Source organism: Triturus cristatus, chromosome 12, assembly GCF_964204655.1.
Source record: "Triturus cristatus chromosome 12, aTriCri1.1, whole genome shotgun sequence".
Lineage (NCBI taxonomy): Eukaryota > Metazoa > Chordata > Amphibia > Caudata > Salamandridae > Triturus > Triturus cristatus.
Window position 1 is genome coordinate 514,216,491 of NC_140595.1, and position 27,283 is coordinate 514,243,773.

The 27,283-nt window shown below is 45.2% G+C and overlaps 1 protein-coding gene across 7 annotated transcripts in view; it reads left to right on the top strand.

Annotated features, from left to right (window-relative positions):
- Window positions 1–27,283, top strand: part of CHD9 (chromodomain helicase DNA binding protein 9) — a 1,905,864-nt gene that overhangs the window by 424,278 nt on the left and 1,454,303 nt on the right. For all 7 annotated transcript variants that reach the window (XM_085637757.1, XM_085637759.1, XM_085637761.1 and 4 more), the window contains 3 exons: window positions 14,378–14,521; window positions 20,859–20,927; window positions 21,028–21,083. In XM_085637757.1, the coding sequence (XP_085493883.1) occupies window positions 14,378–14,521; window positions 20,859–20,927; window positions 21,028–21,083 (269 nt within the window). The remainder of the gene's footprint in view (window positions 1–14,377; window positions 14,522–20,858; window positions 20,928–21,027; window positions 21,084–27,283) is intronic.

Here is a 27,283-nt window from a genome sequence, read left to right on the forward strand (position 1 = left end):
TGATCTCAGACAATCCTTTGGCTTATTTTTATTTGTAACACTCCGGCCCCTTACAATTAGATCGGGCTTACAAGTATATCTTGGTGGCAGTGGATTCATCCTCCAGATTCCTGTGGGTTTGGCCACAGCGCTCGGCTGATGCTCAAACTGTTATAAAGGATTTGTGTACTGTTGTCCCCAGCGTATTCTATTAATGACGATTGCATTCTTGGAGCCACCCTGGGATGCTTCAGCTCCTAGTGATGTGAACAGCAACTCACGTAAGGATAACACCCCCTCAGCGGATGCTGTGGGAATTGGGTAGAATCTTCTTTGCTCCATAAACCTACTTCGAGGTGCACCTCTGGGATCGTTGTCTAAGGTTGTGGGTAACAGCAATGTTGCAATTACCTCTCAAAACACAAATAAAATGGACTTCTCCATGGGGGAACAATTTGACCTGTTTTTAAACAAAAGGAACCAAAACACCTTTAGTTTTTGTCACCTTCTAGGCACTATGGCTTTCTGAGTGCTTTGTATTTAAAACAGTATATTGACTCTTAAAGGATTTTATGAAATATTTTTTAAGGGAAACTTGCTTTTAGAAGATTTAACATCGGTTTTAAGGTTGTTTTAGCTTGCATATGATCATGGATTGCAGCTTTGTTAGAATGGTTCTTGATAGCCTTTTATGTATCAACCCTTAGTATGACGAGTGGGTTCTATATTCCTGACTTAGCCCCATGTAGCGAAGCAGCTTATTTCTTACGTTGTCCTATTTTTCAGCAGTGACCTTTTGCACATATTTGCGTGCCCAGCAGTGTTGATTAGTTTCCCTGAAACTAAACTTGTACAACATTATCACAATGCCTTGAACATCATGTGCAAGGTCTCTTCACGCACTATGTACTAATGTCATCTCTATCTTCATCCATTGGGCGACAAGGCTATCTAAATATCCATAACATCATTAATATATATGCACATCCCAAGGCTGCATTCTATTATAATTGATGAGCACTCTGATAGATTAGGAGAGGAGGCCCTTCATTTAACACCGAAGGTCCTTGCATGCTGAGAATTCACCACACAGCCATTTAACATCTCGTGAGGGATGTTCAGTTCGTGACCAAGACTGGGCCCTTCATTCTCATCAGGTACTGGGGTTGGATCGTCCCTTGGGGAGGGGGGGGATTATTGGCTCTACACCTACACACACTCTAGGTACACTCTGAGTAGTGTTCGCATAGTAGGAGTGCGTTCGATTACTGCCTTGTTTTATATGTCTGCATATATACATTGTCTTGCCACCATGGTAGAACTATATGTACTATTCACTCCTTTGGTGCTTGTGATAACTTTTATCTGCTTCTGTCTACTAATCATTGCAGCACATATATTTTATACAAGAATAAAGTTGGTTCAATAATCGTGTTAAGATGTCTGATAGTGAAAAAAAGCCCTCTTTAAGGCGTGTGCAACCTGTGCTAAGAAGAGACTTTATGTGGAGGACAAGCACAAGGATTGTATTTACTGTCTGTACCCAGACCATAAGGCAGCAGACTGTAAGATATGCCGCACTTTTTCAACGAAGACTTTGCAACACCATGAGGGGCGTCTCTTCACCTGGCTCCAGAAGCTCAAGTCAAGGAAGGAACCATTCTCCAGTGTTAGTGATGAGGCCTCTTCTGCTACATCTTCTAGAAGGTCTGTGAAGAGGGGTAGGTCTTCTCCTTCACCCTTTGAAGACCGTCCCAGTAGAGCCTTGAAAAAGACCTCTCATAGGTCTGAAAGGCGTAGTCCTAGCTAATCTCCTCACCGAGGTGTAAAGGAGAGGGAAGGACTGTCAGCAGGAGTGACAACAGAGAGGAAGTCCATCTCAGTTCCTCCATCTTCTCCTCCAGCGGCTCCAAAAGCCTTCAAAAAGCCCTCATCTCTCTCTTCTGATGGGAAGACTGTGAAGAAAATTCACTTGACGACGTCAACGACTCCGACGAAGACTTCAAAGCTACAGTCAAAGTCCTCGTCTCCTTCAGTTCCAGTTCTGGCTCCGTCGACGGGCTCTTCAGCGGTGATTTCATCTTTGCCACCTATGCTGCAGGGTCCAGCGCAGACTGCTTTGACGCCGGTGGTGACTGTATTCGACGATGGTGTCGTCGACTAGGATGACGGCGGTGGTGATGGCAACCATGTCGACCACAACGACGACGATGGCAACATCTCGTCGACTAAGGAAAAAATTGCGATTACAATCAGGAAGCGCCAGATTACCCCGGAGATGACTTCCCCCAGGAGGGCGACTCCTCTTCCTCCTGCACTTCTCCTTGAAGAAGAGGGATCTGAGGAGGATGACGGACCGTATGAGCATGCGGAGAGCCCTTCTCAGTTGCATGTTCAGTGCCAGGGCAGACTCTGAGGGAGAATACTTGGAGGAGCAGCAGTATGATCCTCCTTTGGGTTATCAAGAGGTCTACCATCAGCAGATGGTCTCTATGGCTTCCTCCCTACTAACGGACTTACAATCTATGCTTTCGGACTATAGACTGAGATTCCCAACTCAATCTCCGACTCCAGTTGAGGTGCTCGTTACAGCTGTTCCTTGCTACCGCCTCCACTACTGCCTATGGCCCCAGATGCGCCACCAATCGTCCCAGTCATCCAGGATGATACCTCTGATGAGGACCAAGGCAACGTTACTGTTCCAGATCCAGACAGAGTGGGATGACTGTCATTCCTGATCCAGCTTCGCCTTCACCAGCGCCAGTGGATTCGCCCCCTGGAGACACAGGGGGTTTCCATAATTTGATGGAAAGGGCTGCTAAGAGATTTGAGCTGCCGATGCCCACAATGCAGTCTGAATGCTTCCTATAGGACTTCAAGGAACCTTATAAAAAAAATCAGTTCGGACCATTCCTGTAGTTGGTCAAATCTGGGACGAGGGTTTAAAAGTGATGAGGAGTCCAGCCACGGTTATTCCAGTTCTGCCTCGCCTTGAGAAGAAATATAAGAGTCCTGAGGATAGCCCGGCCTGCCTTGTCAGTCAGCCTAAATCGGACTCTGTCATCTCTCAGGCTGCCCAGAGAAAGTCCACAAATCCTTTTGCTCCCCTCGTGACTCCTCCAAATAAAGAGGGCAGATGCCTCGATAACGCCAGCAAGAGGTTTTCCTCCTTGTCCAGCCTGTTGGTCTGGGCTGCAAACGTCTTAGCAATACTTGACCGCTACGATCGCCAGATGTAGTGTGACCTTTCATCCCATCTGGATCAGTTGCCATAAGATGCGAAATTGGAGGCGATTAAGATTCTTCAAGAGGTAGAGAACTTATTCTGAAGTCATTGATTGTGCAATGGACATTGCAACGACTGCGTTCTGCTCCCTTGCGGGAGCTGCTTGCCTTCGCCTTCAAGGCTGGCTGCGAGCTACATGGTTTCGTCCTGAGATCCAAAAGAAAATCTTGGATTTTCACGTTGATGGGGAGGTGCTCTTTGGGAAGCATATTTATCATGGGCTCCAAGACATTAAGAAAGACACGGAGACCGCAAAGTTCTTAGGGACTCTGCAATACCGCACGGTTCCCTTCCGTGGGGCCAAAGGTAGAGGGAATGCTTCCTACAGAGGAGGATACCAACAACAATGGTATTCTTCGTATGGATCAAACTCTTAATCTTACAGCCCGAATTATAATCAGCGGCAAAATAAATCATCCTCTTTCTCTAGATCTAACAGAGGAAGACCAGGACGCCAGGGGAAGGACTCCTCTAAGTGCCAATAGCGGCTTGCTGGCTCTTACTACTGTCCCTTCTCCTGTAACACCAGTGGGAGGCAGAATCTCAAATTACTTCCACAACTGGCAGCAAATAACATCGGATCGTTGGGTTCTGAACATCATTCAATGCGGCCATACGCTGGAATTTGGCCGTGCTCCACCTTCCAAGCCCCCCCGCGCCACCGTGTACTAACATCTTCGTCTTCTACGTTAGGAAGTCCATCAAATGCTCCGGAAAGGGGTGATCGAGCTGGTTCCTCTCTCTCAGCGGGGAGAGGGTTTTTACTCCCGATTCTTCCTGGTTCCTAAGACCTTAGAAAAGTGGCGCCCTATTCTAGATCTGAGGGAGCTCAACACCTATCTCATCAAACCATCATGTCGAATGGTTTCTCTGCAGGACATCCTTAGTCTTCTCAACTCAGGAGATTACATGGCCAAATTTGATCTAGAGGACGTATACTTTCATGTACCCATCCATCCAGCCCACAGGAAGTTCCTTCGCTTCACAGTAGCCAAGAGCCCCTTTCAGTTCAAGGTCCTGCCTTTTGGACTCCGATCTGCTCCGCGGATCTTTACAAAAGTACTACCTCCCGTGACTGCTGTTCTGCGAAGCAGCATCATCAGGTTTTCCCTTTTCTGGACGACTGGTTGCTGAAGGCCTCTTCCAAGCATGCGGCAGGGGAATCCGTCGCGGCATGCACACTCCTTTTTGACAATCTCGGTCTTACTCTCAACACGGAAAGTCGACTGTGTCCATCCAGGACAGCCCGATTCCTGGGAGCCATTCTCGAAACGTCCCTCAACAAAGCCTTTCCTACCCTGGAGAGGCAAGAAAAGCTGATGGCCCGTCTACTGTTAAGAAGGCAGTCACTTTCAGTTCACCTCTACAAGTCCCTCTTAGGGTCCATTTCTTCCTGCATTCCTCTAATTCCTCACTGCAGGTTACGGATGCGCCCTCTCCAAGAGGAGCTGGACTTGCACTGGCGCCAAGTCGACGGGTCCTTCGAAGAAAAGATCTCCATTACCGTGTCCATGAGGGAGGCCGCATTATGGTGGACGAACGAGGGAATCATTTCTCAGGGCCTCTCCTTCAGGATCACCCCAGCTCCTCCGATAATAACTACAGACGCCTCTCTGGAGGGCTGGGGAGCGGTCTTGCAAGACCTTCACGTAAGTGGCCGTTGACTACCCCAACATAGTCTTCTACATATCAATCTGCTGGAGCTCAGAGCGATTCGCTTGGCCTTACAGGCTTTTTTCCCGCAGATAGAGCAGTCTGTTATCCTGGTACGAACAGACAATACAACGGCCATTCATTACATAAACAAAGAGGGCGGCACCAGGTCTCTTCTTTTGTCAAAAGAAGCTCAGACAATTTGGGAATGGGTGATCCAGCATGGGATATCGTTAAGAGCGGAGCATCTCCCAGGTGTTCTCAACGAAACGGCGGACACGCTGAGCAGACTGAAATCAGTCAGCCACGAATGGGAACTGGACCAGTCCACTCTGGAAGAGGTTTTTCACCTACGGGGCAGACCATCCATAGACCTCTTTGCCACGCCTGAAAACAAGAAATGCCAATTTTACTTAAGCAGGCTTCACCATCCGGGATCATTGGGGAATGCACTTTCGATTGCCTGGTCAGGCGCCTTTGATTACGCTTTTCCCCCCATTCCGCTGAGCCACAGACTTCTCAGGAAGCTCAAGGCGGAACCTTGCAAGATGATTTTGATAGCTCCTGCGTGGCCCCGCCAATTTTGGCTCTCAGAGCTGCATCTCCTCTCCCTAGAACGTCCACTTCCTTTGCAGATGATTCCTTTGCTGCTGACAATGTCCCAGGGCATAGTCTGGCACCCAGATCCTCGATCCCTGCAGTTATTGGCATGGCTCCTGAGCACCGAGAATTTCTTGGTTTGACCCTTTCGGCAGAATGTAGAGATGTACTTTCTCAGGCACGAGCCCCAAGTACCAACAAGACATACCAGTTGAAGTGAAAGCGTTTCTGCCTTTGGTGCCAGCAAGAGGGTATTCATCCTCTTTCGTCTGCACCGCATAAAGTTCTTTCTTACATTCATTCATTAGCGAAAGCAGGGCTGGCTCACTCATCCATCAAAGTTCATCTTGCCGCTATCTCTCGCTTCAGACGCACATCTTCTGGTCCTTCCCTCTGGTCGGCAAGGATAATTAAGCAGTTTCTCAAGAGCCTTTTCAGAGTTTACCCTCCAGTCAAGCCTCCGCCTCCTCTTTGGCACCTAAACTTGGTTCTCACTCAACTCATGAAGCATCCCTTTGAACTCATTCATCGAGCGGATTTGGAACCTTTTCTCCAATTTAAAAAGGGGATTAAATGAGCCGGTTATACTCAAAACTTTTTTCCCTCAACCTAATACTCCGGCAGAAAAAGCACTACACTCACTGGACATTCAGAGGTGCTTAAAATTCTACCTTTCGGACTTCAGGAAGTCTCCAACTATTTTTCTTTCAACACCCCTCGTAAGGGTTTTCACCTTTCAAAGCCGGGGATTGCTCGTTGGATTTCCAGCGCTATCCAGTATTGTCACAGAGCAGCAGGCAAGCCCCTTGAAGGTCTGGTCCGTGCTCACTCCACGAGGGCGAGTTCTTCTTCGACAGCCTTCTTTGCCAGAGTTCCTATACAGGAGATCTGCAGAGCAGCAACCTGGAGCAGTACTCCTACATTTACAAGACATTACTGCCTAGATTCTTCAACGCAGAGTGACACAGCAGTGGGCCAGGCAGGCCTGAGGAACCTCTTTCATTGAGTGGTGAGCTTTCCTTTCTACCCTCCTTCCGTCTTTCTGCTTTTGCTCTTGGAAACATTTTTGAAGTTCATCTGCTTGTTTCTTCCTTTTTTCCTTATGTTTACAAATGTGTTTAATTTTCCATTGACTTTGATTTTAATGATTATTAATGAATAAGGAATCAAGGTTCAAAAAATGTGCTCACAACTGCTGGCTACTCTGATTCAAGCATGGGAATCTACCAAAGTTCTAATCCTGGAGTAAGAAAACAAGTTACTTGTAACTTTGGTTCTCCAGTATTGGAAACTTTCATAGATTCCCATGCGACCCTCCTTCCTCCCCTGGGAAAGCTCAGCCTTCAGCAGCTTAAGTTATGCTTTTACACTACGGCTACGAAAGTCTGAGGGTCTGAGGTTCTCTCAGGAAGGTTCTAGAGGGTGAGGCTGATCTGATTGTTTGTTCATTTTATTTGGTCTCTTTTACAAAAAGAGGTGGGTATGTTACAAAACAAGAATGGGCCTAGGCCTGGTTTCTTCTTTTGTAATAGTTTCTATTGCTGTTTTATGTATACCGGAGACTCCCATCTCGCCGACGGGGAATGATTCAAGCATGGGAATCTATGAAAGTTTCCAAGACTGGAGAACCAAAGTTACAGGTAAGTAACTTGTTTTCTTATTGCATCCCAACCCTGCTTAACACTAGTTCAGGAATGGCTTTCTTCTGCCAAAGTAATAGATGGGATTCTGCCCATAATTGACAATGTCAAAGCATCTGGCTTCACGCTTCTCACGTTCAGAAACGCATCAACCCCATGGCCAGTAGCACCACTCATCAGTTTAGATTGATTTGTATAATCAAATGTCTTGTCGTAGAACAAGATCTCAGAGATGTCACCCAAGTGTTGATATCAACAAGAATCAGCTTTGGTAGTGCGATCCTCTTGGGCATTCCCAAAACTCATCTTGCTTCACTGAAGCCTTCCTTGCATGCTGCAGGTCGCTTGATTCCTGGGATTGACTGCTCTGATTACATCACCCCTGTCTGCTCATTATGTTGCCTCCCTACTGATAGCAGATCATATTACAAGTTTGCTTGTTTAGTGCAAAAATGATAACTCTGATCACTTTCCCTGTTTGACACGTAAACTGAATATTAGAGAAGGGTTCTCACAACTCAGTTAATCTTTTGCCTGAAATCCCAGACTTAAAAAAAAATGCATTTAGAACTAGTCCTCCTGTGGATACTTTCCCACAGTCTGCAGTGCTACAGTACCTCTGATTTGCATCATCGCCTCTTTGTCCTCTTTTAAATGAAACTTCAAATAATTTCTTCTTGTTCACTAGTTGGCTCCACCCTCCACCTAATATCTGGAGGCTTTTAACCCTCTGGATCGCATGATTTTTGTCTAATTTTACCATGTTGAACCATTGATGTTGGAATTGTTGTCATGTCCAGTGACTACTTACATTTTATAAATTTGTGATCCATTTGCTGTCACTGATCTACCTTTAAACCCCTTAAACAAAGCACCTCCCTATATTAATCTCATTTCCATTTGCATATATTTTTTTTTTTTTAGACCTTTCAATCTGTATAATTCTTTATATTTTATACCTGTTTTTGGAACATTGAAATGCTGACACCTCTATTGTAGACAATGGAGCACCATCGGGCTTTAAACACTAATATAGGCTCGCTGCTGTCCACCTCCCACTGTCCTAATCCACACCCTCCAACTCTCCCTCTTTGCTGCCTTTCCACAGGCTTTGTCGATTGTGCAGGGAAAACTGAGATCGAGAGCTAATGGATGAGCGCACAAAGCAAGATCTGATAGAGACGCCTAGCCGCAGATTCCTTAACTTAGAATATCCCCAGGCGTCAGACTGGATCTGGAACCTTTTTCCTGCAGCAGCACCTCTGTGCGCATGGGGGCAGCGCTGTCTGGCTCTCCCCCGACGTTGTTCCCGGACATGACGTCAGTGGAGCTATATATGCCCCTCCCGGCGCGCTAATATCAGTTTTCTTCTTTTCCGTGTTCGAACGCGGATCCTGGGAAACCATCAGTTCCTTGGCCTGGTTTTTGGGCCCTCTCGACACCGTGGGTGTCGGGGGTGGAACAGTGTGCAATGCCTTCCGGCTTTAAGGATTGTGACGCCTGTGCGCGTCAGATGTCGGGCACTGACCTGCACCTCATATGTATGTGGTGCCTTAGCGTGCACCACGACTCCAAGGACTGTGACGCATGCCAACGAATGAAGCCGAAGTCCTTGAGGGAGCGGTGCTTGAAATTGCTGGCCGTACAGCTGTCTGGTCCAGCTCCCTCCCATCGCCACTCTTCTCTGAATCGGGCTCGTTCCAGAGGCCGCACCCGCGACCGCCGTGTGACTCCAGGTAAGCGTAAGCACAGGCATCGCTTACGTAAATCTTCCACCCGTGCCGCTACCGCCCATTCCTCTTGTAGTGAGCCGGTTAAAAGCGTATGGTGTCCTCCGTATCCACCCTTTACGGGTGTTTGGGCAACACGTACCCAAATGGAGGTCTATTCTAAGGCACACCAGGCTTGTTTTCAGTCGCCCCCTCTCCCTGGTGCGTCTTATGGCCCCACAGAGTTAGCAGGCACTGAGGACGGGTCATCGTCTGCGGACGTTTCCCCGGCACCTACTGTGTGCGTTGACTCCGATTCCGGAGCAGACGCCCACAAGCCAGGGCCCAGAGCACTGCCCTTCCAGTCGTTCAGCGCATAGCCCTGTAGGGGTTCCTGCGCCGACGTCGGAGGTGGCGCCGGTGACGTCAACCTCAGTGCCGACGACGCCTAATTCGGTGCCGGATACTACCACAGGTTTGGCGCCGGTGCCTTGTACTCTCTTTAGAGAGGTTGTAGGAGTCCTGGCGGCTCCACGAGGGCGCCGTTCGACGTCCGTTCCAGCATTGAGCCGGCTTCCCTTGGTGGATGATCTGCCCCCCCCCCCCCCCCCCCACCCCCGACTCCTCTGGCGGCTGTACATCTCCCCCGCGGCATCCGTTCATGCCAGTGCTCCCATCTACGCCTCCTCCTGTGGATCCTAGGGCTTCTATGGACTCCACTGTTAAAGGGGCCAGGGTGCAAGTTCCTTGTATAGCCTGGCCTTCCGGTCAGTCTCCGCCTTCTCCACTCCTCATGTCCAGTGGTAGACTTAGCCTTCAACCGGCTCCTACTGACCATTTGTTATCTCCTACTCGGATGGCAACTGAGTCTAGTGCTGCCTTCGTGCGAGCTATTCAGTGGGGGAGGGGGAGGGGGGGGGGGCGACTGCTGTGCTTGGCCTACAACCCCCTATGGTACTTTCTCCATTTGGAGCCTGTTGAGGTAGAACCTTTGCTGTCCTTCGGGGACTCGCTGTTCGACACCCTGCGTGGCACTTGCTCCAGACCCTCTTCGGGTGACCCGGTTGATCGGGCTATTGCCCGTAGGCACCGCCCGGCACCAGGTAATCTTGCTCAAGGCCTAGTTGTTCAGGCAGCTTTTGATTTGCACTCTTAACACTCTTTACCATTGTTACCTCCCACGAGAGAGTCTCGGTGGCTGGAGGATTGTGGCTGCAGGCTTTCCGCCTTCGCTAGCGCAGGCCTCTGGGCTTTTAATACAGCTTGTGTGTTTGTGCGCGCATCTGCAGCTCTTTGGGACTCAGTTGCTCACCTTCTCCCCTCTATTCCAGAAGGGTCCCATACGGAATTGCTCCGCATTGTTCTGCATGGAAGATGCATGGCTCAATTTTCCCTTCGGTCTTCCCTGGATGCAACTGATTCTATGGGACTGGTCCTAGCTCGCGCTGTGGCTTTACGACGCCATGCTTGGCTGCACGACAGTCGCTTCCCTGATCATATTTGGGATGCCCTCAGGGATCTTCCGTTCAATGGAGTGGATCTTTTTGATCGCCATGCAGATTTGGCGGTCTCCCGAATTTAGTCCGGCCTGCGATAACTCTGGTTGTCGTATTCTCGGCGTTATTTTCCAGGACCCGCTCTGATGCACGGGTTGGGTTTCGGGGCTTGTTACTGTTCACGGCTGGATAGCCGTTTCTCAGTCTGTTCGGCGCAGCCGCTTGGCTGCTTCGTTCCTTTTCAGTCCTCTCACTGTGTGCTTAGCCCAAGAGGACACCCATACTGGTTTGCCTTATCCTATGTGGGGTACTTGATGGCATTCGGTTCTACCGTTGTCTTGGTATGCTCCTATGCAGTCTCTGATCAGAGATCCTGCTCAAAGTCTCTTGTCTCTTCCTACAGGATTCCTTGTGTAACTTGCCCTATTGCAAGTTGGGTTGATCTGTCTGTATGGCATCAGGATCTGGCATGAGTCCTGTGCCGTGTACTGTATCTCGTACGTCTGGTCCACCGCCTGGTTGTGGCGGTTCTTCTTCAAACGGCACCCTGTTTACCGCTATGTGGCCTGTTTCTTATTGCCGCTATGCGGCCTGCTTATTGTTGTTCCTTCTTGGTGCACCTGCAACTTCTGGTCCTCCAAGCTACTGGGTTTGCAGAGGTTATCTGCCATAAGTGGGGCTGTTTATCCCATAGCAGTGTCCTTAATCCCTGCTTTTGGTGGCCGCTTATCATATAGCAGTGTCCTTAATCCCTGCTTTTTCCGTTTGGGGATTTCCAGGCTTTGCTTAGGATTCATGCTGTACACTCTACAAGGGGTGTCTTTTCCTCCTTCAATTCGTGGATCTTTACCTCTGGCCTCACTTTTGCCAGGGTTATGCCTCGTTTTTCTCCCACTCTGGCTTGCGTGGGACTCTCGTTGGGTCATGTTTTCATTGTTCAACGTTTCCCCTCCTGCTCTAGCTCCCCTCGGTGCTCTTACCCGAAGGGTTCCTGCATACTCTCTCCCTCATACAGTGTCCTTGGGTCCTGCCCCTGTCTACTTCTTCCGCCATTTCCTAAAGTGTTCGGTTCCGTGGTGCCCTTTTTTAGGCTGCTGCCCTCTTGCAGTTTGGTGCCTCTGGGCTGCTCTGCTACCCAACACGAAGTCCTTGCGTCCCTCTTATAGCTCCAGAGTCCACACAACGTGCTTGGGTTCCTTCCTGTGTTCGCTCTAGTTGGTGAAGACCCACTGCTTGTACTCTGCCTTCACATACCATGGCACCATCGCCTGGTCATGGCATGTCTTCTACCTTCCATATTACCAGCATCTTGCGCCAGAACTAGGCATTTTGCCATTTATGTTGCTCCTGTCTTACTGGTGCTGGATTCCAAAGTGCTACTTTTCGTTGTTGTGTTCTTTAGGCTGGCATGCGAGGTCGCTGTCTTACCTGCTGCCGTCTCTCACGGCTTGGCTGCCTTCTGCATCTAGAAAACTCGCCATATCTGGGATATGATTTCTTCTCAATGCCGGCACTTTCTGGGTGAGGGGCAACCTTTTGCCTCTGCTGTCCCACGTGCTGTCGCGGACACAAGTTCCTCAGTGTTCTTTCACACTGTTTTCTTGGACGACCTGTACTTGTTTAGGCTTTTGTCGCTGCTTCAGATCCTGGAGATCTTTCACACTCTAACTGAGTTAGTCTCCTTCTTTCAAGTACTTAACTTTCACTTAGCCTCAACCCACTTTCCATAACTGGGTTCTTTCCTGCTGTTCGTGATGGCTTCTATTGCCTTTGCCTCACACTGCTTCCACTCCCTTTAGAGCGTCATGCTTGGGGGGGTTACCTGCGCTCTGTCCTCCTTATGGTGTTAAGTCACCTTTTGGACCCCTACGTTCTTTCTAGAACTTCATGGGATTCAGTCACAGACCCGCCTCCTCTGTGGGTATGCCTTTGGTATCTATTCTAAGTTAAGGAATCTGCAGCTAGACTTCTTTATCAGATGTACAAGTTACTTACCTTCGGTAACGATGTATCTGGTAGAGACACAGTTAAGCCGCAGATTCCTTAACGCCCGCCCGGCCTCCCCGTTCTGCGAGGGCCTTTTCAGGTAGTGGCTTTTCTATACTCATCTCTCTCTGGGTGGCTTGCCCTTTTGCAAGGTGCTATACTCTCACTCCAACACAGTCTGATTCGTTCTGTTCCTAGATCATATGTTTCCTTCCAGTCCTTGGCCTGGATTGTAGGGTGTGAAATCCATTCACGCTTTTTCCCACCATCCCGCTTTCCCCTTCTGCATTGCCTTGTGGTCTTTGCCACCTCGGCGGCCTTTCCTTCAGGTCTATTGGCTATGTACATTGTGGATCTTTGATTGGGATTGCGACGTCCCTTTCTGGTGACGTCTTATGGTGAATTCTCTTTAATCTAGGGTTCCGGACCGGTTTTCCTTCACGGTTTTACTTTCACGATATGGACTTTCTGTCCTCTGCCAGGCTGTTTTTCTTCATCCTTGTCCCACTTAAACGTTGCGTTAGCCTTCGCTCTTGCGTGGTGTCTCACTTGCCACTTCTATTTTTTCATCATTTTTGCACACTGTTTCCATATTTTCACAGTTTTTTGGTGATGGCTCCGCGTTCTGACACGGAAAAGTTTCTCGAACGAAAACTGACGTCAGCGTGCCGGGAGGGGCATATATAGCTCCACTGACGTTATGTCCGGGGACAACGTCGGGGCGGAGCCAGATGGTGCCGCCCCCCGGCGCGCAGAGGTGCTGCAGGAAAAATTTTGCGGATCCAGTCTGACGCCTGGGGATATTCTAAGTGAAGGAATCTGCGGCTAGACTGTCTCTACCAGATACATAGTTACCGAAGGTAAGTAACTTGTACCCCCCCCCCACCCCCCCTCCTCATTGCTCTGTCACTGGACCCTATGAAGCAGGGAAGGAGGAATTCTCCTTAACCTATGCCCCTTTCAAATGCTGAAAAACCATTTCGCTGAAGCGAAGTCAAATGGGGCTGAATGCATCCTACTTTCACAGCTCTTGCTCTGTGTTCGATCTAGCAATTGCAAGGCACTCAAACATCAAAAGCTGTAAGAGGCACTCCAACTTTCAGGGATGCGAGGGGTTGTAAACCCCCTGCTTCTCCAAGTAGGCTCTTTACCAATTAAGAGATTTCGACCTCATGGGGCGGAATGTTGTAAAATTCTTATAGATAGCCCGCCCTAGCTGGTTCTACTACCACTACAATTTTGTTTTGCTGTAGCTTGTTCTTCAGTGGCTGGTTAACTCTCTACCGCTGTCTGTAACGCTATAATTGTATATATTAGTGTTCAGTATACAGTCATTCTCTTTTTCTTTTTTCCATTTGTAAAGTGCTTTAATGTTCTTGGGCCTTGTATGCATTTTGTTAAAATACTCACTAAACAAAATACATGTGACTTCTGTTTGGGATTTGCATAATTCTGCTAATCATATGCTAGTTTAAAAATGTGCTTTATAGTATTACAGCTGAAAACCAGCATTGCAACTACCACTGTGTTCCTTTATGTGAGGCTTTCTGTGGTCTTTTTGACATCTAGCGCTGTTAAGGACTTGTGTGCGTATTCAAAAATGATCACAATAGAAGGAAAAAGGGAATTTTACAGAGTTCAATTGAACAGATTTATCTCTAGTTAAATTTCGATTTGTCACTAGAGTTTGTGTGAGTTTGCTTGAGCTCAACCATTCTAGTTTAGCAGGCACATGTCACTTGTATGTGATCTTATGGGTGATTGGGCTTAAATCTTTGTACCAAACATTTTAGGGTCAAGAGAGAATGCATCGATTTTGGATAACAGTAGATGTGTAAGAAATTGTCTGTCAAGAGCAGAATTTAGAGTGGGACATGTAATCAGCTGGATCACTGGCACTTATTCTGTTAGGTGAAGAATGATGTATTATTTTGATGAAGAATTTCTTCTGAATAAATGCCTTTGTAAAATTTCATCGAACATATAAAGGCAATTGTGGAAATAGTGATGTTTGAATATTTTCATCAGAAGCGGAGATCAAACCGTCAAGTGAAAAGAAAGAAATATGTTGAGGAGACCGGCAAAAATTCAGAAGAGGACACCAAGGCAAGCATTAAAACAAAAAAGAGTTCCACTCATTTGCCTGCCGAACAGCCATTGCAGTTGTTTGTGGTAAGTAAATGTTATGGCGCTGGCAAAATCCATTACTTAATGAATTGTAATATTCTGCAGTTCTGTCACCAGCACTTTATTCGTCATCCAAGAATACGAACATATGTTTCTACTTTTGTGTTAACTGAGCTGTCGTTTTGATGCAGACATGTAATATTATGTTATCCAGCTTCAGGTCCATAGAAATGCATCTGTATTTTCACAGGCAGGCCAAAATTTTTCATTGTATTAGTCTGTTGAAAAATGGGGTTCAAGCTTCATGAATGTTAATACAAAGTTGTGTATAAGAAAGCTTATATTTTTCAAGTATTATCGGATCAGGATTTTTTGGGGGAAGATGAGAACTATATGCAAGATCATTAAGAACATTTATGGCAAGAAAATCTTTTTAATTCAAGTAGAGCTTCAATTTAGTGGACCCCCTTAGTGTTTGAATAAACGGAACTAAGTAATACACTAGTATATTAGCAGATATATATATATACTATAAATCTATGAACTCTTTTCTCTGCATAAAAAAAGCCACCTAACCGAGTGGACATTTATTTAGGCATTATCTGGCACATCTATAGCATACAACTGCAAGTTGTGGGATGTTCTGACGTATGGTCTAGTAATTTTGTTCTGAGTGGGGCGGTGCCTAAATTCTTGTTTTTATTTAAATAATTTGTGAGAGTGATGGATCACGTTATTTTTCCTAACATTGGTTCAGTTGTTGTCTTGAGGAGGTTTTATCCTTCTATGCATTGTAGCTCACTAGTTTTGTAGTAGGGGTATTTGCGTTCTTTAGGTTTCATTTTCAGAATTCAGAGTTTGGTTTTTTAACAGCTTTTTTTAAAGGTGAGCCGGTTTCCTAGTTTCTTAATTTTGGAGGGGTTTGCGTTATGCAACTTGCTGGCTTGGATTGAAAGAGTTGTCTCTCAAACCTGTTTCAATAAAGCGTGTAACTTTAAGCTGTAGACGTATATGGACTGAAGTTTTCGTTTAGGGTGCTGGATATAAAATGATTGTAGAATAAAGTTTGGCCAATCCTGTACAGAGCTCAGTGTGTTACCCACAGTGGTTCAAATGCAATCCGAGATGGTAGCCAGTACAAGATTTTAAGGGCGGGGGTGTTCCAAGGAATTCAGTTGGAGAAGTAGCTAGACAGCTAATTTTTGCATTTCTTGTAATTTTCTTAGGAAGGGATCTGGATTCCTAAATATAGACAGTCCATGAGGTCCAGGTAAAAGAGCACACAATCTGCTGTGGTTTGAATTGTGTTTAGGGAGGTCTAGGGAACTGGAAATTGAGTCTGAAGATCCTTAAAATTGTTGAAGATTTTTGCTCATGCTTTCTAAGTAAGATTTGTGTAGCAAGACTGCAGTTTCCATTAGTCCAGCCATGCAATGTGTAATGCACAGCATCATCTAGTCAGTTTCTTAAAACAGAACATCTATCCAGCATTGTACACCTAGTGGAAAAGACCTAATAAGGAACACTGCTGGATTAGCTTTAAAAGATGGTAGGCAGACCAGCTAAATCAGTGTATGTAACCTGTGACAAAGTTCCATCTTTCTTTCATGGTATGGGCCGACTTTTTGCTGAATTGCTGAATGTACTTTGACTGAGTGTGCCCTGGGCTTCTGCCAATCAGGTGCCCAGGCCTATGTTCCTTCCCTAAAAACTGTGCTGAAACCTAAACCCAAATTGGCAAACCCTGGCCACATGTCATCCACTGGTAAATGGTACACTAGGTACCCAGGGCCTTGTGACCAGGGAAGGCCCCTTAATGGCTGCAGCACTTATTGTGCCACCCTTAGAGGCCCTGTACCCGGACACAAACACACTGCCCTTGCAGGCTGTGTGTCTGGGTACAGAACAAAACAGTTGACATGGCACACATCCCTGTGTGCCATGCCCACCACCTACACTGCCCTGGCATACATCAGCCACCCCTCTAGCTGGGTGCCCTATGCCAGTGGTGTGGGTACAGGAGCATGAGCCCTGTGCCACTACAGTACCCAGGTCCATTCCTGGGCACTGTAAGTGCAGTGCTGCCATTTAAGAGTATATGGTGCTGGGAGATCGTCAACACGAACTCCACAGCACCATGATGGCTCCACTGATGACTGAGAAGTTTGGTATCAAACTTCTCAGCACATGATCCAGTGCAGGATTTAATGTACAATGCACGACAGAGGGCATCTTAGAGAGGCCCCCTGAACCTAACCTACAATCCACGTCTTGTCTGAGGGGCTGCCTAGGCTGCCACACAGCAGACCGGTTGCTGGACCCCTGGGTACAGAGCTATCCGCTCTCCTGGGCCTGCAACAATGCACATCCTGGGTGAGGTGCTAGGTCTCCTCCCCAGGATGGGCAGGGGAAGCTTCAAAGGCATGCCACCTTTTGTGAGCTTCTCCAGGCCACTTGCTGTACTCAGCAACTGGCCCCTACCAGTTCTAAACCCCCTCTCTGGCTGGAAAACTGGCCGGAAACCCCATGGAAGGACAGGGGGTGTGCCAGCCTCTGCCAACCCCACCCCTCAGGTGGGGGGGGAGACGAGGTGACTCACATCTCCGGGCTCTCGCCATCTTGAAGACGGGGAGCCCTGCCCAATCAGGACTAGGCCACTGCCCCCTCCCATGGGAGAGTGGCAGGATAGGGGGTGTACCCACCCCAGGGCAGGGACCCAGTGGTCCCTGCCCTTTACCTACCTGTAACACCTCTAAATTTAGTATTTTGGGGTACCTTGAACCTTCCTTCTAAAGATCCAGATTCCAAAACAGCAAAGAAGATCAAGAAGACCTGCCGTGCAGCTGCTCACAAGAGGAAGACACCAACTGCTTTGGCACCAGCCCTACCGGCCTGTCGACCCTCGAATCTGCTCCTGATAAACTCCGGCATCTCTCGTGACCAGCAACCTCACAAACCCCAGAGGACGTGGCTACCTTGTGACTAAGCAACTGGGACTTCCACAAGCAGTGGTACTGCTCAAAGCAAGTAGCTGACCCCTGGCCTCAGCCAGGAACCGCGAACCCTGCACACTCTGCACCCACCAACCCTGGCCTTTGCTGGAGTGAACAAAGACCCCGAGGACATCCCCCCCCCCCGGCGACTGTGACCCCGAATCCAGCACCCAAGGACCCACCTCGACGCTCCTGACGACGCCTGCAGCCTCAGCCCCCTCCAACCGCGACAAGCAGAGGGTAAGATTTCCCGACGCCAAGGCACCGCTGCACCTGGCGCATGCGGCCCCCTGTGCCCAACTCCTGGGTGCCTACCTATCCTCCAACTACCCAACTTACCTCTCAAAGTGGTGGTCGCACCTGAAGAATCTTCGTCCTGAGCTTTGCAGCCTTTGTTCGTTTTTGAGCTTCTCCATTGCAATCCATTGAGCGCCCGACGACTCAAAAGCACCCTGCACCCAGCCGCCCGAGTGCCCCTGGCAGTGCAGCCTCTACTCTACTCTACTCTACTCTACTTCCCCATTTGCCCTGAGCAAGTGACCCGCTAGCCCAGCTCCCTCAGCCGCGTGGCCTGCCAGCCAGCAGCCACCAACCAAGGGCCCCCTGCCTCCCATAGGATAACATTGGGCCTCACTCGCTCTGCACTCGGCTGCCCCTGTGCCGCTGAGGGTGTAACAACTGTACTGACCTGACCCTGGGAGACCCCTGAGTCTATTCCCAAAACCTTAACTCTGCCAGTCGAGTACTTACCCAAAAGACGATAACTCTCTTTTCTTCCATAGGGGAACATTGACTGGTTTCACTTGGAAATTCTTCTGTGTGGAGTTTCTAAACTTTAAAATATTCACCTAAAATCAACCGAGTAAAGAAAACGAAAATACTCACCTGCTATCAGGAGAGATCCCAGTGCTGGATCTTGGTGCCCAGCACTGACCCTGAAAAGTAATTACAACCGTACTTACCACTAACCCAATTTTCTTCCATAGGAAACCATTGACTGTTTTTCTGTGAAATTTCTTCTAAGTGTCGATTTTTGCAAACTACAAATATTTTTTCAAAATCGCACCACTTGTGAAAATGTAATTACTTACCTGTTTTATATAGATGCCCCAGTGCTGCACCTAGGAGCCCAGCACTGGATTACAAAAGTAACGAGAAAATACTTTACCAGTAACTTGAATTTCCTTCCATAGGATAACATTGCCTGGCTTTTGCTGAAAAAGTTTCTAAGTGTCGATTTTGCAAACTTACAAATATTCGTTAAACGCCTTTATAACTAAAACACATTCTTCCAACTGTTTACAGGTGGTGCACCAGTGCTGGATCCAGGATCCAACACCGAGTTAGAAAAAGTAACCATAACCCCACTTACCTGCTAAATGAAGTTCCTCCCATAGGATGATATTGGTGATTCTGTGAGAAAAAGTTTCTAAGTGTCAACTTTTAAAATACCAAAATATTGCTTAAAAATCACTACTGTAACCAAAACTCTTTTACTCAACTGTTTACAGGAGCTGTCCCAGGACTGAATCTAGGATCCAGTCTTGTGGTAAGAAAAGTAATCCAAAAAGTAATCTATTGCATTTTATTAAGAATTCCCTTTGAGCTCAATGTATAATTGTGTTGCTTATTGCAACAACTGTATCTATTACATCCAAAGTCTATTACCTGTTGAAAAGTATTTAACTAAAGTATCTCATTGTGAGAGAGTATATTTTGATAACTTATGTTGGTTCTAAAATAAAACAGCTATATATTTTTATACAAAAAGCATTGGCCTTGAGTTAAGTTCTTGAGTGTGAGACCATTTGCTGACTGTGTGTACAACAAATGCTTTACTATGTCCTCTGATACTGCCTTACAGCTCGACCAAGCTACCACTTTTGAAATATTCGCTAAAATTCACACGATAAACGCAAACCAAATTACTCACCTGTTACCAGGAGAGATCCCAGTGCTGGACCTTGGTGCCCAGCACTGACCTTCAAAAGTAATTAGAACTGCGATTTTCGGATAAACAAACTTTCCTCCATAGGATAACATTGCCTGTTTTTTACCAGAAATTCTTCTAAGTGTCGATTTTTGAAACATACAAATATTCCTTAAAAATCGCCTGTGTAACAACAACGATTTCTTTCAACTGTTTACAGTAGATGCAGCAGGGCTGAATCCAGGATTCAGCCCCGAGTAAGAAAACCTATGCAAAGTAATTGATATTGCATTTACTTAAAGATTCCCATTGAGCTCAATGTTATAATTGTGTTTAACTTGTGTTGCCTATTGCAACACCTGTAACTACTAAATTTAAGTCTATTGCTTATTGAAAGTATACAACTAGAGCATTTCATTCTGAGAAAGTATTTTGATACCTACTTGTGTTTCTAAAATAAAACTAAATATTTTTTATATACAAAACCATTGGCCTAGAGTTCAGTTCTTGAGTGTGTGAGACCATTTGCTGACTGAGTGTGTACATAAAATGGTTTACACTGTCCTCTGATACTGCCTTACTGCTCGACCAAGCCACCACTTTAGAGAGTAAGGTTATATCTAACTTTAACCTCTGCCAAACCTCTGGGGACTGTTGGACTCTGTACATACTGTACCTTACTTTGGTGCAGTATATACAGAGCCACTTTCTTACACCCACAATCTAAATTAGGCCTATCTTAGACTTGTGTTATTGATGAGTAGCTGCACTATAAGGAAACATACCACCTTGTGTGAGAAAAGGATTTCATATTTATGATCTACATTATGAGCAACTTGCTTAAGTAGGTTAACTTCCTACCACATAGAATTACTTTGGTCTCCCCGCCCTCAATCCAGGGGTTATAGGTTTCATTTGTTTTCTTATAGTAATACAAAGTCACTAGCACCTTTTTCCAGAGCCAGTAAGGATCATATTTTCCTGCAATACGCATTTAAGCTAAAGCACTATATTATTGTAAATGTGTAGGTAATGGTTATTTGTGTTTAAAGAAAATAAAAGTAGTGATCTGTTTTCTTGTTCTTTTTGGGGTATGCAATAAAAAATAACCATAGCACTGCTTGCCCCCTTTAGACCTATTGTCGTTTTTTCTTTTTAAGATTCAATACGCTTTACTTAATCTATTTTATTTTGGGGTTTGAAGGTTTATTACACCAAATGTGACTTGACAAATTGAAGCAAGAATTCCTAGTGAATTGTAGTAATGCAAAGCCCTTATACGGTCTTGAATATTCACATAACTTTTTCTACCCAGGGATGCTTATGCTAATTACGTAGGAATCAATAAGATGTGTAAATATGTAATTTAGCAAACTAACCACATACTAAAGTGAGGCCTTGACAGAAATGAGTGTTTTAAATCTACATGTCATTTAATTATATATCCCCTTGCTTCCAGGAAAATCCCAGTGAAGATGATGCTTCAATCGTTGACAAGATTTTTTCCTCACGGATAACGAAAAAAGAAGTATGTACTTCATTTGAATGTAATTTATTTGCTGTTTTTCTGCTTTTGTAAATATTTAAACAGTTGGAGTGTGCAAACACATTAACCTTTTATCTTTTAGACTTCTTCTGGAATTCTGATTGAAGAAGAAGAATTTTACGTCAAGTACAAGAACTAGTAAGTGCTTTGATTAAACCTGCATAACGATTTGAATGGCCAGTAGCATTTACTAAGTTAACCTTTTGATGAAAAATTATGCATTCTTCTCTTATGGTCCTTTGCATACATTCCTTTGTATTTCCATTTATCCTTTTCTTTCTACTTGGAATGTACTTAGCTGTCTATAACAGAACGGTAAGCAAATAAAAGCTCCACACAAAAAAATACTTGAGGTTTTTATAGTAACAACTGTTAATTCCCAGTTCAGACTTAAAAGGATAGAGTCATCAAAAGATAAAGTCTCTCCCTTAACGTATCAAGGTTTTCTTCATCATTGGTGACCTCTCACACTGAGGTAGGAACAATGCCACTCCAGCGGACTCGACCAAGGGAAAGAAATGCCCTTGGAGTTCTTATAAATCTTGTTTCAGGACAAATACTCCGGTCCTGTTTGAAGCAAAAATAGTTAAAAATACCTATGATATTGTTTTAAGTATTGTCCTGATACAAGATGTTCGAGGCATATAAGCTGTAGATCGTATACCTGTGCATAGATCGCCATCTGGTGTTGGGCTCCGATGTTTTTGTCTTAGAAGAAGTCTTTTGTAGTCACGAGGTAGGTGACTCCTCCTTAAAACGATAGTGCGCTTGGTCACCGACTCCATCTCCAGATTGTTTTTTTCCACCATTGGGTTCGAATGTAAATTGCTGCGCTCCGTGTTGGTGTCGTACTCTATCCCACTTCGACGCGCACTCCTTCACTGCTCGACGGTGTTGTTTTGATCGCGTTCCCTTTCGACGCGCATTTAAAAAATCATCAAGAACTTCCATTCCAGTCGTCGACGCGGGCCGTTGGGCCCATCTGCGCCACCAGGCCCTCCAGTCAATGGAAAGAACTCAATTTAAAAAATGCCCCGTGTGGCGCTAAATTCCCACACACGGATCTCCTCTAGGTCTGTAACCTTTGCCTCTCTCCAGAACACGAGGACAAATACTGTGAGGCCTATGCTTCCTTCAGATCAAAGAAGAATATACGTGATCGCCGGGCTCAACATCACGTAATGTCTCGATCACCTGCCTCGGACGACATCTTTGATGCAGGCCCCAAGGTTCCACAAGAAAAACAAACAGAGGATGAAGACATCAGCGTCTGCGAGGAAGACGAGCCAGATGCCGAGGATCAGATGGTTACTCCAGGTCAACAGATCATGAGAACCTACCTCGACCCCTCTGCCCCATCTAAAACAAAAGATAAGGCTCCGGTAACACCTTTGCCTTCTGGCTCAGGTCGACACTGGGGTAATGCTTCAGATGCCCCCGCCCTCTGGCCCGGCTCCAAAGCACAAAGAAAAGTATTCAGGAGGCTCGGGATCGAGTCAGCCACGTACCGGTTCTAAAAAACAACCCTGGCACCAAAACAAAAGCTGAAAATAGACCCAGTGCCACATCCTGTTACATCAGCACCGAAAACTGTTTCAACGCAGAGCCCTTCGGCACCGAAAAACACATCTCATACGCAAAACTGTCCTCGTCGGTACGAACAATATGACAGCAATGTACTATATACAAAAACAGGGGGGGGGAGCACACACTCTGCAGCTTTCACGCCTAGTGCAAAGCATATGGAGATGGGCCATTCCTCAAAAATATACCTCTTAGCAGAACATCTTCCAGGGAAACATTAAATTGCGGATCTGCTCTGTCGTCAGACAGCAAATCCACAAATGGGAACGTTATCCTCCAGTTCTTCATCCGTTTTTTCAGATTTGGGGCCACCCAGACCTAGATCTGTTCGCCACACATTTAAATGCAAAATGCCCAAGCTTTGCCTCCAGGTATCCACACCCATTGTCCAAAGGCAATGCTATATGGATGAACTGGTCAGGCAGATTTTTTTTACGCTTTTCCACCTCTCCCGCTCATCCCCTTACTGGTACGCAAGCTCAAACAACTGTCTCTCACAATGATTCTAGTTGCTCCAACATGGGCCCGGCAACCATGGTTCCCAACCCTGCTGGAACTCTCAGTAGTTCTCCAGCAAAAGTTGCACATTTGCCCAAAGCTTCTCTTGCAGAAGCATGGCGAGATGAGGCATCCAGATCCAGCGCAATTGAACCTAGCAATCTGGCTCCTGAAGTCTTAGAGTTTGGTTACCTCAACCTTCCCTCAGACTGTATGAATATCATTAAAGAGGCTAGACGTCCTGCCACTAGAGCCTGCTATGCAGCTAAATGGAGAAGATTTGTTATCTACTGTAATAACACAATCAATCCACCAGATGCTTCAATCCAAAGCATTATTTGTTCTCTTGCATCTACAAAAATGTAATCTGGCATACACATCTATACGATTACATCTAGCTGCCATAGCCACTTACCTACAAAACAGACAACACCTGTCATTGTTTAGGTTACCTGCATTCAAAGCATTCATGGAAGGCCTTAAAAGGATGATTCCTCCGAGTTCCACCCTCTCCACAGTGGAACCTAAACCTTGTCCTTACCAGGCTCACAGGTCCCCAGTTTGAACCTTTACATATATGTGAGCTGCAATTTCACACATGGAAAGTAGCTTTCCTTCTAGCGATCACATCTCTCAGAAGAGTTAGTGAACTCCAGGGATTAACCATACAAGAACCATTTTTGCAAATACATCACAACAAAGAGGTTCTTAGAACAAACCCTAAATTCTTACCAAAAATAGTTTCTGCTTTCCACCTTAACCAGTCTGTTGAGCTGCCAGTCTCTTTTCCTCAACCAGACTCAGTAGCAGAACGGGCTCTTCATACACTTGACGTCAAAAGAGCTATCCTTTATTACATTGGAAGGACAAAAACTTTCAGGAAAACTGATGAACTTTTTGTAGGTTTTTCACCACCACATTAAGGCAATCCTATATCAAAAGTGGGAATTGGCAGGTGGATCGTTAAATGCATCCAGATATGCTGCCAAAAAGCAAAGCGTACATTATCCATTCCCCTTAGAGCGCATTCCACACCCAAATAAGGGGCTTCTATGGCATTCATAGGGGACATTCCCATAAATTATATTTGTAAAGCAGCAACATGGGCTACACCACACACCTTCACAAAACACTATTGTGTAGATGTGCAGGCAAAGCAACAAGCTAGTGTGGGCCAGGCTGTATTAAAAAACACTTTTTCAAACCACTGCTACAGATGCAGGTAGCCACCGCTAAGGAGGTAACTGCTGTATAGTCTATCCACAAGTATACAATCTACAGCTCATATTCCTCAAACGGGAAATGCTACTTACCAGTATGCATCTGTTCTTGGCATGTAGAGCTGTAGATTTGTATACGCCCACCCACCCCCCCCGATACCTCTATCTGTTCCAGTATTATCTTACTTAGATACATTCCACATGGACATCTTTTTCTTTTTCTTACTAACTCCATCCTAACCCTCCATGGCATAACAATCTGGAGATGGAGTCGGTGCCCATGTGCACTATCGTCCTGAGGAGGAGTCCCCTACCTCGTGACTGCAAAATACTTCTTCCAAGACAAAAGTAAAGTGCAAACATCCGAGCCCAACAGCAGATGGAGAACTATGCACAAGTATACAAATCTACAGCTCTACATGCCAAGAACAGATGCATACTGGCAAGTAGCATTTTCCTTATACGAACTCCTAGGGCATTTCTTTCCCTTGGTTAAGTCTGCTGGAGTGTCATTGTTCCTACTCCAGTGTTAGAGGTCGCCAATGATGAAGCATGCCTTGATATGTTAAGGATGACACGACCTCTCAAACCTTGAGTATTTTTTTTTTTTGTGTTGACTTCTTTAGCTAGGAGGATATTCTTTAGGATTCACCTCCATTACTCTCTCACAGGGATTGATTGGAGGGAAATAAAAGCTTTATTATTTTATTTAAAGGTGCCCCTTTGTTATTTTATATGTACTTGTTGGTTTCAGGGTGTACACTTTGTTTTTGTTTTGGTGAATGTATGGATTAGTTCTGGAAAGTTGTGACTATTTCTGATTCCCAGGCATTCTTGTATGTGCAGTCACTTGTGTATTGATAAATGTACGCACACAGTTCTGGGAAAATGCTATAATGCATTTGTACCTATTAACATTTGTTTCCGCTAAAGATTTTTTTTAAACAAAGGACCACCTCCTACACCTCACAATTTTTAAAGATATTCGCTCCCTATTTCCGTTTAACATGGGTTTACCATTTCATTCAGCTGTAAAACAGAGAAGCAGACCCTCCAGAATTCTGTGACTGCAAAAAAAAAAAAATAGGGCTTTTGTAAAAATCCTGTTTTTTTTTTTTTGTTTTTTTTTTTACGCAAGCTCTTGCAAAATCATTTTTAAAAAACCTAAAAGCTTATATAATCCTTATTTTATTGACCTTGTTCTGTCCCTCCGGGTCAGTTAAAGGAGGGTGGCCAGGAGAACTTTTTATAATTCATTTTCCATTCTGCCCTCCCCCACCCACCTGCCCCTGCCAGTCTTCCTACTTTCCTTTTCAGGCTCCCCCGACTCACCCAACCATCCTTTCACATTTCTTCCAATGCTCCATCACCATTCCCTTTAACTACGGGAGTTAGGCCCAGTGGGACAGGTTCTGGCTGGGCCGTTTATAAATGTGTAGCCGGGAAGTGGGCCAGGACCTGTGTTTTTGAGTCTTAAATTAGCGCTAGACCAAACTATTTCTTTTATTTGATCTGGTACTTTATTTATACCTTTTTCTTCAGCTTTTTTTAAAATTCTTTTTTTGCATATTTGGAACAGAAAAAGACAATGTCTATATTTAGAAAATACTTGTGTACATATGATTGACAAAACACTAAATAATAACATTGTTTTAAATACACAATCTACATAAACATTAATGTGAAAAATCATAAACCAAACATCCTAATTTCTTAGAAGTCTTATATCAAAATCCTATTTCATATATAGATATTATTTCATAAATTTTCAACAAATGTTGTGTGTATCAGCGTTTCAATTAAAGAAACATGACAAAATGAGCAAACACGGTTAAAACGTTAGTGTCAAATACATGGGATTTTTCCTCTGTCCTGACAAAAAATAAATTCCCAATTTCTCCATGTTCATATCAAGAATCATAATAAAGTCAACGCGTTTCAAGTCTCTGATATTGAATATGCGGACTATCATCAGGGCTCTTGATTTTTTTACAGCAATATGGGTTTCTGGACACTAGTGTGTTTTTGTCCGTTTAGTCTTCTTTATCTTTTCTTTCAGCCGGGAGTGCTTAACTAAGGACTTCTCTGCCTTTATATTATTTCGTAACAGAATGAATCAGAAGAGAAGAACAGAATAATCACAAGAAAGACGCTCATTACATTTGAGGAAGACGAGAGCTCGTGGTTTAATTTAACCAAAGCTCGTTAAAAAGCCCCATGCGAGTTAATGTAGCACGAAGGTTTGACCGCACTAAATAACACAGCTCGTTTAAAAAGTTCCTGTGAGCTGCAAACATGAAGGTTTCACCGCTCTAAGCAGAAGCTACAGTTTTCAGAGCCGGCTCACAAAATAATCTACATGGAGGAATTGTGAATTTATTTTTTGTCAGGACATAGAGGAAAAATCCCATGTATTTGACACTAGCGTTTTCCCTGTGTTTGCTCATTTTGTCATGTTTCCTTAGTTGAAACCCTGATACACACATTTGTTGAAAATTTATGAAATAATATCTATATATGAAATAGGATTTTGATATAAGACTTTCTAAGACAGGATGTTGGTTTATGATTTTTTCACATTAATGTTTATTTAGATTGTGTATTTAAAATACAATTTTGTTGTTTAGTGTTTTGTCAATCATATGTACACAAGTATTTTCTGTATATAGACAGTCTTTTTCTGTTCCAAATATGCAACAAAGAATAAAAAAAAAAAAGTTGAAGAAAAAGTTATAAATAAAGTACCAGATAAATAAAAGAAATAGTTTGGTCTAGCGCTAATTTAAGACTCAAAAACACAGGCCCTGGCCCACTTTCCTGCTAACCATCACCATTCCCAGCATCACTGAGCAGTGTGAAATCCATGCTACTGCATAGCCCCCTCCTCCAACTTACATTGAGGCAGGAGGAATGGTGCAGGGGGCACATTAACCGCTTCCTCTAGCATCCTGTAAGACACTGGGACACAAAGTGTCTCGATAGTGCCAGAGAAAGAGTACATTTTAAACTGTATTCTGCACTCTTTCTGCATCAGAC